At 42.7% G+C, this 14,381-nt stretch overlaps 1 protein-coding gene across 1 annotated transcript; it reads right to left on the reverse strand.

Annotated features, from left to right (window-relative positions):
* Window positions 1–1,543: 1,543 nt before the first annotated feature.
* On the reverse strand, window positions 1,544–14,334 carry ANAPC5 (anaphase promoting complex subunit 5). The gene is made up of 17 exons (XM_083873827.1): window positions 14,118–14,334; window positions 13,952–14,031; window positions 13,191–13,300; window positions 12,583–12,778; window positions 11,583–11,649; window positions 10,753–10,854; window positions 9,485–9,675; window positions 8,556–8,637; window positions 7,788–7,877; window positions 6,698–6,879; window positions 6,092–6,227; window positions 5,794–5,868; window positions 4,877–4,998; window positions 3,652–3,759; window positions 2,998–3,145; window positions 2,232–2,394; window positions 1,544–1,877 (listed from the first exon to the last, which is right to left on the reverse strand). The coding sequence occupies exons 1-17, from the start codon at window positions 14,319–14,321 to the stop codon at window positions 1,663–1,665; spliced, it is 2,271 nt and encodes a 756-aa protein (XP_083729953.1). The 5' UTR covers window positions 14,322–14,334; the 3' UTR covers window positions 1,544–1,662.
* Window positions 14,335–14,381: the final 47 nt, after the last annotated feature.

Below are 14,381 nucleotides of genomic sequence, written 5' to 3' on the forward strand. Positions count from 1 at the left end.
GTTTGTGGGCACCACTTTGACACTGTAGAGCTCCCCAGAGCAGATCCAGGTCTCCATGCCTGCTTTGTCGATAAATACTGTATTTCTGATCAAAATTCTGAAGGCCACTCTAAAAATCATATTTATGCACTTACCTTAACGCAGTAGGTGCTCCAAACATTTTAAGGATTAAACTCCTCGATGTTGGTTAAAACGCAGCAGAGAGGGAATGAGCAATGACCAGTTCCTCAAAGGTGGCTTCTCGTTTGCTGTTGGAAACATCCTTTTAAAATCAAGGCCCTGATGATCTGCCAACAGCCCCGATGCAGCACTAATTAATGGAATGTGTAAACGAATACCGGACTATCCTTGTCTCAACCACACCTTAGTGATTCTCTCTTCCTCCTTACCTGGCCAGGCTCCAGCAGAACCAGGTTTAGGTCTGGTCTTGCTTTCTTGTTGCTGACAATGCCACAGATAAATTTACTGCTTCCACACGGGGTTTAATGATGTTCAGCTTTTATATATTCACCCGGTGACTGGCACCCACAAAAGGTTTACACTCACAGGAGTGCAATCCCATCTGCCCTCAAATGCCACACTACAGCCAAAATGAAATTTTCTTCTAAAATGAGGATCTCATTGCTAGCAGTCAATGCCAGCACATCACATACTCAGTTATAGAATGGTTTGTGTTAGAACAGACCTCAACGACCATTTCATGGTCAGGGACACCTTCCTCTATCCCAGGCTGCTCCAAGCCCCATCCAACCCAGCCTTGGACACTTCCAGAGATGAGACAGCCACAGCTTCTCTGGGCTCCCTGTGCCAGGGCCTCCCTCCCCACCCTCACAGGGGAGAATTTCCCCCCAGTGTCCCATCTAACCCTGCCCTCTGCCAGTGGGAAGCCATTCCCCCTTGTCCTGTCACTGCAGCACTTGTCCAAAGTCCCTCTCCAGATTTCTTGGAGCCCCCTCCAGGAACTTCAGTTGTGATCTCCACTTATTCACCCATAAAAGCAGAGCAGGTGAATGACACACAGTGCCGAGGGGAGAGCACACACAATAAAAACATTTCAGCTGAGCTGGGGCTGTTGTTTCCCACTCTTCTCATCCCCCTTCTGTGCAAGGACACATGAAACAACAGTGCCAGGACTTTGCACTGTTACACCTCTCTGACTGAACCCTGTCTTTTCCCCTTCTGCCAGCACCATCTGTTTCTGCAGCGTAAACAGCAAGTGCAGACAGGTTATAAGCAAGGATGTGTTTTAAATGAGATCCCCCCTTCCATACCACTTAAAAAGAACACAGAGGAGCTTTGCCTACATTTCCCACTATTTTTTGTACCCCTGTGTTCATAAAGCCTGCACTGATTTGGGAAATGTCACTACTGAGAACAGAACACTTCTTCTTCGTGACTGCACTACTCCCCTTAGTGTTTTTAACACAGTCAAGAGAGTCTTTTCTCTTTTTTCCCAACTAATTTCTTAATTTCAAGTACACAATAAAAGTGAAATGAGTGGAAAACGATGTTTGTGTTACAAAACACAAGTTTGTTCAAGAGCAGACCATGATTTATTGGCAGTTATTCTGAAACATGGACGACTTAATACAATACAAAGATGTTTGTAAAAAACAAACAAAACCAAAACAGGAAAACAAATAAATCTCATCTTTAAATGCATCACTTGAAGGCATTGATTAAGGGGACACCATGTGCTGGCAGCTCCTGGTGCAGCTGACGGAACAACATGGCACATTTGTTCCTTTCCTGGGTCTTGCCGAGGGTGTGGAACAGCCGGGCTTGGAAGTAGAGAACGTCTCTGAGCTGCTCTTTGCAGTCCACTTTGGCAAAGTAATTCTTGGCTTCATTTAGATTCAAGATAGCAGATTCCAAAGCTGTGGGGAAAAGGGGGACGGTCATATTTAAGAAAATATCACAGTAACAACTCCAAGCAAGGCAGCTCAAGTCTAAGGAGGCCAATTATAAATTCCTCGGCTTTTCAAAACCATTTGTGTCTTAGCAACATGGCCTCTCAGCTAGGTTCTATTATTCAGCCTTTGCTGCAAAATATGTGTGTGAAAGTATGCAGATAAACAGTGTGCCATTATAAACATCTGTGGAGAACTAATTCCAAATTAATTTTGTATCCAATAACCAGGTAGCACATTCTGGTGTAGCAGGACTCCAGTATAGACACTGGTTTGAATTCCTGAGCAGTTTCAGAGAGAATTAATTACTCTTCACACTACCTTCAATCTTCTTTTCTGGAGTGTAGGAAGCTGCAGAAGCCACCTGACATTTGGCCACCAAGAACATGGCACAGCCTTTGTCCAGGACAGCTCCGTGGGCCAAGACAGGTTCTATTGCCATGTGCAGGATATTCAGGGCTTGTTCAGGAATGCCAAGGATCAGCTGAAAGAGAAATACTTGCTGGTGTCACACTGGAATCCACTGATATGAGCAGCTTCTTCAGGGAACACCAACACAAGCCATGTCTGTTTCTAATAACGTGATGTAACACACACGATTTTATTTTTCAACTTTTCCCCCACAATCTTCTTTTAAATCCAAACTTGTGAGAAGAAATGAGCTGCTCTCTGAAATGACTGGAAAAGACTTCTCCTCTGAAATGACTGGGATTGGCTTCTCTACTCGATCAGTGCTGACAGCCACAGCTCTCAGAATAAACAATCTAACTGAACTCATTACCAGCATTATTTTTAATATACAAGCCAACCTGTGCTACTAGAAAGCCAAAATACCAGCTTAAAAAAATAACTGAAGACATTAAGAGAGGAGAAATTTATGCAGCTTAATTATATTCAATAACTATATATCTTAGTGATACACATTAACTTCCTCAAAAGCTTTTACATTCAGAGTTTGCTTCTTCGGAATCGATAATTTAATTCCAACAAGGTTGCGTTTTTTAAATCTCACAGGAGTAAAAACAGCATCCAGATCCCCAGAATAAACGTTGCCCTGCAGCCCTGTGAAAACACAAATCAGACCTACCTGGGAGAAAGCCAAGTTCAGCACAGTTTCAGAGGCCAAGTACTGCAGGCTGTATTCCCGGGCGAGGGCCAGGGCCTGCAGCAGCACCGGCAGTGCGATGGTGTGACACGAGGATCTCCAGTACAGCTCTGCTGTGGACAGCAGCACCCTGAGCAAACAGGGGCAAGCAGTCACAAACCTTTACTCTGAATGAAAAATGTCCACTTGTTTCTCAGAGAACTGTTCCATCCACAATGGTATGGGTTTTATTATGAATCACGCTGTTGTATATACAATAAATTTAAATTACACCCTTAAGAGGAGATGCCACGGACATACAAAAGATGAAGTAACACTGTAGCTCTCTCTCAAAACTACACACACACACATTTCCATTTCCTAGTTATTTTAGATGCAGTGTCTCCTTCTTCCATGAACCTTCATGGAACTCTTAAGTTTACCACCTTTTAGTTTACATATTAAAAACAACTAGGTTTAAATGACACAATATTTTGAGGATTCCTCCATACTGTGATTAATAATTGAAATGACTGTAATCTCAGAATCACAGCAGGTAATCTGAAGACTAGTGAAGTCTGAACACAGACAAATTGAAATGGCTGACTCTAATCACTGCAAAGTGGCTTTAATACTCTGAAAATGAAACATTCTTACCTAATCACCATCTCAGTGTTCTTAATTTTCTGGCAGTGGATCAACAATTTCTGCAGAAGTTTGTGTGCCTCTGACATTTGATTTTGGGCTTTCAATACAATGGCTTTTCTGTCGTGGTAGAAAGAAAACATCATTGCATTTTTGTATAGAATTCTGCTCCTCAGAACACAGTAAATCAGGTCTTTATTCTGTGACCTGTGTTTCTTGTAACTGCAGACTGGCACCCTGACAAAGTGTACACACACTGCACACACAGACAGGAGGAAAAACAGATCTCCCTGGTGCCAACTGGACAACTCCCAGGCAGAAAGGATCAAACTCATAAAACAGCTTTAGATAGAAACCAGAGATTGCCAAAACCAAAGGCCAAACAGGCAGCAGAAGTGGGAGGACATGCAAGCTAGAAAGCATAAGTAATTATCTGTGAGAAAAACAGGTATGAGGTAAAGCAGCTAAAATTGGCCTGAGCTAACAAAGATATGGATGGAGCAACAGGAAAATGGAGAACAGGGAAGGCAGGAGCAAAGGCACAGCAGCAGGGGATGGGTACAAACGCCCTGAACCAGAGACTGAGCAGAATATTTAAAGATCAGGGAATTTATGATCAGTCCAATTCCAGAAGGACAAGCATCAGGTCCCACAGCTTGAATACTGCTCTTCCAGACGACTGGCACTGGCTGCTTTGAGGTGTTTTGCCTCATTGAAAATCGACAGGAAATTCTTTGAACACTAAGTTGGTTTTCATACTCACCAAATACCAAGCTTTAACTGTAACTATTTTTAACACATCATTCTCATTTAGAAACAAGACCCCATTAAGGTGAGTGAAAAAAAAAATCACATTGTTCCATTTTGGAGATGTAGAAACCAGGCCACTGAGGAATTCGCTCAAGGCCTGAGCTCCCTCCACAGCTATTTGACATAAAAATCTGCTTTGTGCTCAGGTTGGAGTAGAGCAGATTTTGAAGATGTTACCACAACAGATTCACAGCTAGAATAACACCAACTTCAACTATTCCAGCTCTTAAAATGTCCAGAGAAACAACTACAAATTATTATTGCAGGACATAGGGAATAGCCCTATAGGTTAGACAACATGACCTTAACTAGTTCTGGAAAGGGAAAAACATGTAAGCACATGTGACTTCCAGTGATAATTTTGCTAAATTTTTCATTATCTTCATGCAACACACCTGCAAGTGCATGAAGACCCAAGATTTCTTACCTGTATACACCTTCAATGCTATTAAGTGCTGTAATTCCTGCTACAAGAGAATCTGCTACATGGTATCTGCCATCGTTCATGGCCCGCTCAAACTGTATTTTCTGATCAAACAGCATCCAAAGCTAAACAAAGAACATCCAGAAACGTCTTTTAGAAGATGTGGCTGCTCATTTTCTAATCCCAGGTTAGAATTTACTTTTTATTTTCCCCTGGGGGTATTTATGTCTAGACACACTAACTCCACTGTCCAATTATTTGAATTACTGTCCTCAACAGAAATGCTCGGGTCTGGATTAATGTTTCAATTTCAAAGTTCACCTACTTGACTTATCACTTGAGTAAAAAGGCTCTTTTAAATCATTGCTAATGATTTGAGACTTGGAGATGAGTAGCCTTGTTCTGTAGTGAAAAGAGAAGGCTCACACTATATTTAATGGGACCTCGAACACTTCGATGTAAATACGATCTTATAGACTCCTGTGGCAATGTTTCCCAGAGTCACACAAAAATCAGGTTGTTAGCCTATTATTTCAGTTATTTCTGGATTGTAATATATCAAAATAAGCAGCACTAATTAAACAGAACTCTGTAGCTCCAAATCAATGCAGAGCATTTAATTACTCTATGTGCTCATGAAGCAGATGTATATTCCTCTGTTAATGAAATTTCTACTTGAACAGCTTCATCTTAGGAGGCTGTGGTGAGAGAAATGTCTTACCAGTCTGAAAAACAACACAGGCAGCTTTTCCATGCTTTTGGAAAAAAGCTGATGCTACACAGCTTCCCATGAGGACGAGCCAAGGGAAATGAGAAAAAGTATAGCCCAAGGCATCCAGAGGAAAATTCAGGAGCAGTGGGATTCAGATCCTACTGTGTAATAGTTACATAAGGTACAGGCTGAATGTTAAGTATTCTACCTGTGCATGCTGACTGTTGGGAGGGAATCTCTCCTTTAGGTGTTTCAGTATTTCAGAAGCAGCTGCAAAGTACCCCTGGAATAAAGGAGGACACTGATTAATGCACCAGGGCGGGCCCTGCTCCCCTCCCTTCCAGCCCAACCCTCAGGGCAGGGATTTGCCAAGAAAACACCCTGCATTGTCTGTTAAAGGCCAGAAAAAACCACAAGTCAAGTCTTGCAGCCTCTGTCAGTAACACCCACAGTCCTCTCAGCAAACGGCACTTTGTGCAAGTGGCCCTAAAGCTCTAAAGCCTCACCTGCTCTGCGTGCAGCTCTGCCAGGTGACACAACACCACGGCGAAGGACTCGGTGTTGTTCTGCTGAACGCCCACGTTCACAGCCTCCAGACTGTTCATGCTCAGCAAGGTCTGGGCTTGTTGAAGTGCCATGGTGCTTGTGCAAGAGAAAATATCTTTTAGTTTTCAAGCAGCAAAACAACCGCCATTTTTAATCTACGGTCTCGTTATGACAATAGTCTACATTGTCTGGTTAAGCCAAGGGCCTGGGGAGAAGGAAAACTTGTAAAACAACTGCTGTCCAAGGACTCTGGACTGTGCAGGCAACAGCAAATACTACAGACTGAAAGCTGCCCACAGCCAAAGCACGGAGATGCTGAAAGTGGGGGCACAGGAACAATTTATGATCTATTTGCCACTACTAAATGGAAACTCTATCTCTTCTTCAGTATGAGCTTTAAAGGAACTCAAGAGAATGGAAATAATTGCACTCAGCCTATACTGAATCAGTATATTGCTTTATTTTAGTGCACTGGAGAGACACAGTCACTTGTTACACCTATATAAATGCATTATGTGCTAACAAGTGCAGCAGCTAATCCAGGAGTTCCCAAACAAAGCAAATACCTGCGGCCATATAATCTCCAAATGGCTGTTTTCTGTGCTATGCTGATGTCAATGAGCTCTGACAGGCTGTGCTTCCAATGCAACAGATCAGAATCTTTTAAGGCATCCATTAGTTTGTTGGCAGCCTTTCCTGCAAAAGCTCTTTGCTGAACCAAGGACTGTATTCCCAAGGAAGCAAGATACTGGGAAGAAGGAAAAAAAAAAAAAACAACATAGCTACAGTGTTGGAAGACAACAGAGTACCCCAGGCTTGCAAATTACACTGGAGCAGAGTTCTAAACTACTAAAAAAGAATCCCAAAAAGACAGCACAGACAAAAGGAACACTGCTCCAGGCATTTCTTTAAATAATCACTTATGCACACCCACACATATGTGAATGTCATTTTGCTGGATGTGAAAGGTAATTTCCACTCCCCCACAGAAATCTTATGGAGGAGGACAGGACCAGTACCTGGATTTCTCCAGAACTGCTGTGAAAACAGAGCCTTTGCTTTCCTTCCTTCCCCACAAAGAGGCCATGTCTGCTCCTCTCTCCCAACAACAGCAGTTTAGTCCATTTTAGAACAATTCTTTTAACAAAGGAATTGCAGATTTGGGGAAGACAGAACTAAACATTAACAGATAACAGATCTATCTGGGCATGAACTACCAAAGGGGAGGGCTGCTCTGCAAGATTTCACAGAGCTGTACAAGCAAACATGTTCAAAGCCCTGCCAGAGGCATCAGCCCTGAGCTTCAGGGAAGGTGGAGGCCTAAGAACCTCCCCTGAGCACCAAATTGTACCAAAATGGTGCCTGGGCCAGCAGCCACAGAGAGTTTTCTGCCTAAAAATCAAACAAGTTAGAAGGAAAACTAGTGAGCATTGCAATAATGCTCTGGCATTAAAGCAACTGAACTCTGGCTTGTTAATATAAAGAATAAAAGTCATAGGAACAGGTACATTTTGGAGTGTTAAAACATGTTTGTTTAAATCCAGTCACATATTTTGAACAGACAAGCTGCAAAACCCCAAACTCTCATCACACACATGCCCATCACCACATGGGTTTGTCCCAGGAAAAAGTTAAGGATTGATGAAATGGACTCACTGGCAATCCAAAATGTAAGGATTTGTTCACAGAGTGCTCCAGCAAAACACAGCTATCAAATATCTTCTGCTCCAGGATGTACAACCAACTCTGGCAAGGAAAAATATCAAAATGTCATTGCAAATAACTGATGGCTGCAGCACTTTTAACTTGGCTTCTTGCTGTTACAAAATACACAAAAACTCACTGGAAATACAAACCACTTGAGGATTGGTTCTAAGGAAACTTCTACTAAATGCTGCACAGCAAAGCATATCAGAAGTGCAGCTAGGCTGGGATGTTGGTGTGGCACCAGCCAGTGCTGGAGGTTCAATGATGCACAAAAATACAGGAAAATGTGGAATGCAGCTCCTCAGGAGTTTGATACCATTGATGTAAATTCATTATAATGTTAATTACAGGAAAGAAAAATAGAAAGAAATCCAAGTCCTTCCCTCCCACTTTGCTTGCTCTAAAGGTGGCTGGTCACTGTGAGAATTCAACAGATAGGAAGGAGAAAGCTTCTGAAATACTTCTTTTTACAACATCCAAGACTCAACTTTGAGCTTACTACTGAGATCTCTGGGCTAACAATTCCTGCTGAAGAAATTAACCCTGAGCTGCAATAAAACAGCCCACAGTCCTGCAGTTTGCTGCCCTGGGTGCCTGAAGTGATATCACCCCACTGCTGGGCAGTCAAATGCTCTGGGGGAGATGCTGCTGTGAGAGAAGTTCTGCAACAGTTCACTGAGCAAAAGGACTCAGGGCCCATTTGAAGAGAGTTCTTACCAGGCAGTGCTGCAGGCAGACGTGGTCGTTGGACTCCTGGGCAATCCTGATGGCTTCTTGAAGTGCCAGTTCAGCCTGCTGGCTAGGGGCAGACACAGGGAGAACAATTAGTATTCCTACAGTGCTCAAGGTACAGCATCCTGATCCAGAGGAATATTGATCTGAATTATGCATAATGTACTCAGATCTCTGATTTAACGGGCTGTGTTTTCCTCCCAGCACTCTGCAGTGCATTCTGGTTTTCAGGACAGTAAATCTGACAGCATCTCCAAACCAAAATGCAACTGTAACCCCACATGGGCTTTCAAACCCTGTACAGGACATGGTGCCAAGTTATTGTTTAATCAGGGGCAACATTTAGAATCTGCCTGTGTAGAAAATGTTGCTCTCAACTTCGCAGTGTCCTTCCCTTCTCCAGTCCTTTCACATCATGCCTCTAGGCAGCAATCAATAAATGCAAACCATAAATGAAGATGGGTAGGCCAGCTTTATCAACAAAATAAATCCCAACCCGTGTGGCATTCTAAATTTTAAAAGCTTAGATAACTTTTTATGTTTAATTTTTCTTTTGCCAGATCATCAGCTCTTTGCTGACTTGTGGAAAACAAACCACACTTTCTTGAAAATATGGATGAAAATAGCCATTCATACCCACTGACTCTTCTGAGGTCATGGAAATGCAATTGAACACTTAAAATACCCAGGACACAGACAAATGTCAACTCTTAGACCGCTCAGTTATTATGGAAACCAAATAAACACCAAAACAAAAAACCAACCCAAACAAACCAAGATCTCGAGAAGATCCCAACCCAACCAGAGCCGCTGTCAAGTGAGAGACAGAGACCCCCTGATCAGATTTTCAGCAGGAGGGGGGAGTTCACTCTGTCAGCACTTAGAGATGCCTGGGAATGAATTCCTTTCCTTACTAGTGGCCGAAGCGGCAGTGCAGGGCCGCCAGGTTGAGCGCGGCGTAGCGCAGGCTCCGCCCGTAACCCTCGTCCCCGTTGCTTTTGCTCTCTGCCCCTGTCAGGATCAGCCGGTCGAAGTAATGCAGCAGGCTGTGAGTGGAACTGAAAACGTCTTGCACCCTCAGGTTGTTTAAGTAGCTTAAATAATGCTGGGAAGGGAAAATGAAATCAGCTTTAATTGTACAGATGCTAAACCGGAGGTTTTGTTAATAAGTACTGGGTGGTTCTGTCCGAAACGTTGTAACGGTGAAATACTGATCAGAAATTGCCATACTCTTACTACCTGGGCAGAAATTCTGGATAAAATTGGATAATTTCTTGGCTGTCTGCTCTAACAGGACCTGCCAAATGGTGAAGAGTACAAGATCTGGCTCTCAGAATGATCCCAGAGAGTCTGAGATCTCCACAGAGGTGGAATCCCTGTATTTATGTGTGAAGTGAGAGTGGGAATGGAGGCAGCACTCCAGCAGTGTCTGCACTCAGGAAGATACCGAGAAACATCAGCACTGCTTCCAAATGCTGTGCAGATAAAAAGGAGATGCTAAAATCATGTGTTTTCTTTTTGGCATAGAGACCTGGGCAGGATAACAATCCCTTGTGTTCCAGGGACTATGGCAGCCCTTTCAAAGATACCCTTCCAAACAAGGGAAGGAAAATCCTGTCTGCTCAGCCCAGGGATTCTGGGAGAAAGAGGCAGAAAGCAAGGCAGGAAAGAGTTGAATATATGTAATTTGCTCAAGAAAAAGCTGTTGAGGGACAAAGCAAGAGCTCACACCACAGGTCTGGAAATGCCCCTCAGCATGAGTTGTCTGTGGCTTTCAGTATAAACTGCTATTAAGGACCACACACAAAGTGAACAACAACCAGCAAAAATAACAGATATTGATTGCACTTAATACTGATTTTTAAACTACAGGAGTATGTGCCTGAAATTCCTTAGGAAAATGTGGGCAAAAGAAGTAAGTTTTAGATTTAGTTGAACAAGAATGCACTCAGTCTGAAATTAAGAGGATTATATCTGTGCACGAAGGGGAAGTACTTTGCTTAATTAAGGTTTCTGTACCTTCAGGAGTTTTAGTCTGAATTACTAAACACTTACATGCAACTTGCTCACACTTTTATCATCTACTTCTGTTTCAATAGAGAATAAATTACTTCCAAATAATCCTATCCTAGAGATAAGAAATCCTTTTACAACCATTCTGGATGAAGAAAAATATACTTACTGCTTCAGCAAAGTCTGGATTAAATTTTAACAAGTTGTTCAATTCCTTTTGTAAAGATGCTGGAGCAAGAGCCTTTGTCTCATCATTCTTTAGTAAAGAAGCCTGGAATACAATTTGAACAGTACAAGTCAGAAATGTAACTCCATAAGGAGGGTTATAAAAAAATATTGTGGTACAGGATTGTCAGGTTGTTATCTGCTTGGAGAGGATATTAAAGAAGATTTTGTAGCAGCTCTGCTATGACAGTGGCAGTTTGATTCTATGTTATGTTATAATGTTCACTTTGAAAGATCAGAGAGACCAAGTCTAATAAAACCTTACTCAAAGCACTTAAAGAATCCTGGTTAAATTTCTCTCTGAGGAACTAAAGCCACACAATGCTCACTGGAATTACATCTATCTTCTCACACAAAAAAAAAATCCTCAGGAAAACAACTGCTTTGGCAAATAGTTCAATTAATAAAAAAAAATTATAAAAATGTAGTGACTAAATTAGCATTACTGACTATTGAATTACTGACATTCGTGTCCATGTGTACTTCTGTTCCCTTTTTTATTTACCAGCTGGAATAACCAACAAAACTGCACATTTCACAGAAATGTGAGGCAAGCAGAGCAGAAGGACCTTCTGACAACCAAATATCAGCATATGGTGACATGTCTGGATAAAACACTCATAGCCCCAAGTGCTCATACTGAGCAACAACATGCAGGATATCAACAAGCCTCTACCAGACCAGAGAAAACATCACAGCTGACACTGTGGATAAAATTCAAGGTGAAATTCATGTTATGGAACATTTCCTCCACTTTAATGAGAATTAACGTACCTGCTGAGAAAGAAAATACTCTGCTTGTTTCTGGGAAAGAGGCCCACTGCAGGCTATCTCTTCTTCCCTGGTAAGAAACACTCTGGTTAGAAACAGGGGCAAGACAACACAGAAACACATCTCATCAGACACCCCACACTTTTTGCTTTATAAAGTTTTCTGAGATATTCCAACTCAAAGCATGGAAAGAACACTGAGAAAACTTAATAGGGAACAAAATTTACTCCATCAAAGTCAGCAATCGAAATGATTTCACAGTTTAGCTTCAACCTGCAGAGACTGTAGCTGAGAGCCACATTACCCTAAATACACCCTAAAAAACCCTGAAGAAAAACAGCAGAGAGAAGATTTGGGGCTGACATATTCAAATGGCTCTGCTCTGTTTTTTCTGTCTTCTGAGGACAGTCCCAAGGAGATGAACTGGCACTTTGGCCACATCCATCACTGCTGGAAACAGCTGTTCTGCAAGAACATTATTCTGTGGAAAGGCAGCAAGTCCAGCACACAGCCAGACCCCAAAAGCTGCTGTCTGACTCACTAAGCAGCAACTCCTGCACAAGTTTATACAAATACAGTTTGTGGTATGTTTTAAATATATCAACACATAAAATACTTTCAGGATTATTCTTAAAATGGAGCACCTCTTCAGCAGGTGAAAATTCTCAGTATTTGCTTCTCCTTTTTGAGCTAAAAAGACATGAGTTCTTTTATTTGGAGAATGGTGAAAAGCAAAACAAAACTGTGTTCAACTTCTTATTGAGCAATCTTTCCTTGTTGGAAGCAGAACTGACTTCTCCAACAGTTGTAGGGGGTGACAACCAGAGGAGTGGGAGATTCTGGGCAGCACCTGCCTTTGGGCTGTGGTTCCCTGAGCGAGGATGAGCCACTCACAGATGTCACCACACGGTGGCACCAAGGAAACAAAGCTCAGCCCGGCTGCTTTAAAAAAAAAGATTAATTTTCTTAAGAGGCAGGAAAGGCTTTAACACGAATTTATCACCTTAAAGGCCCGTCAAGTTCTTCTTTCTCCATTCTCCCATCCAGCTCCTCTGGATTTGTCAGCTCCATCTCGCTCTCATCAGCTCCATCCTTTTTGTCATCCTTGTGGAAGTACTGCTGGAGTGCTGTGTAAAGTTTATAGACCTGGCTGAAGGAGAGTTTGTTGTATGCCAGGATCATGTGGCGCAGGAACAGACCTGGGGAGGGAAATGCCTGCTGTGAGCACGGGCTGTCAGCTGCTGCTGCACACAGGACACCAAAGTCATGGCCAACACCTTAAACAACATCATTTACTTCCTCATTGAACAGCAATTAATGAGAAATGGAATAGAAATTAGTGAGTCTCATCTCAACGATGCAACTCAGTGTTGCAGGGTGTAAATCTGGTCCAAATTTAGCAGCAAATCTCACTAAAGATAAGTGATAAATTGTTAAAATCAGCAACAACCTCACAATGTGCAAAACTGCCAGTTAATATGTAACATCTGAGCAAGAGGAAAATGACATTCTGCAATTTTACACCTGCCCAGAAAAACAGAGCTGTGTCCTGAAGGAATCACATCAGTGATAGACACCACATCAAAAACAGCCTATTTTTATTTTTTTTACCTACTACACTTGTTTTATGAACTTCTGGCTCTGTCCCTGAGAATGAATCTGAAAGGTCATCGAAGAATTGTTCCATGTCTTTCAGTTCTCCTTCTGCCATAAGTTTTAACCTAAACAGGGGAAGAAAATACATTTTTTAGGGTATTAATATAAACATCAAATAATATATTCTGCTGCTTCCTGCATAAATGAGTAAACACAAACAATTGATAACTAATTTCTAGGACCCAGGAAGTTTTCATATTGAGATAATGATATCTGAGATAAATGATATACTGAGATATACTGAGATAAATTATATCATATTAAATATTGGTAAGCCAAATAATAATCAGGTTTGGGGTGGTTTAGTTGTGGTTTTGTGTTTGTTTGGTTGGTTTTGGTTTTGTTTTTTTAAGAGATCTTTATTAAAAGAGAATAATTAGACGAGATGGTTATTCTTAACATAAACAGGAACTTTTTTTAATTTTTATTTTTGAAATTCAAAATTTTTGACTGATTACACTTTTGGAACTGTTGTTTAGTGAGTTATCTGACATGACAACAGATCTTCTCTCGCATATAAACTTTAAATCTGATAACTTCGATGTTGGTGTCTTTCAGTATTTAGTCATAACAAGTAAGAAATCTGTTGAAGTAGAGTTTTGCCCCAAATTTACGCTGACATTTACAGGCTCCAGAGCCCTTTGCAGCGCTCAGATCGGGCACAACCAGCGCGGAGGATTCTCGGTTTGTCTCTCCCCCGCCCAGACCCCCCTCACCTGATGTGGACGGAGCCGGCCAGGTGCGGGCAGCACTCCTCGATGGCCTTACGCAGCCTCGACAGCGCCATATCCGGACCCTGCGGAACAACAGCGACATATCGCGACAGCCCGCGACACAACGGGACCGTCCATCCCTCCATCCACCCCATCCCCGGGCCCGGACCTGCAGCAGCGGCAGCAGCAGCCGGTTGAGCCGGCGCCTCTCCAGCAGGCCGAGCTGCGATCCGGCGCGGCCCAGCTCGCTGAGCAGCACCAGCAGGGCCATCTTGTGCGGGGTGACCCAGTCGCGGACGCCGAACACGTTGGCGTGCACGACGCCGTTCGTCAGCATCGGGTTGAAGTAAAGGCTCTCGTGTACGCTCGCCATGGCGGCTCCCTGTGAGGGGTGGGACACCGCCCGTCGCCCGGGAAACCGCGCGCGCCCGCC

The sequence above is a fragment of the Zosterops lateralis genome (assembly GCF_965231275.1).
Source record: "Zosterops lateralis genome assembly, chromosome: 17".
Lineage (NCBI taxonomy): Eukaryota > Metazoa > Chordata > Aves > Passeriformes > Zosteropidae > Zosterops > Zosterops lateralis.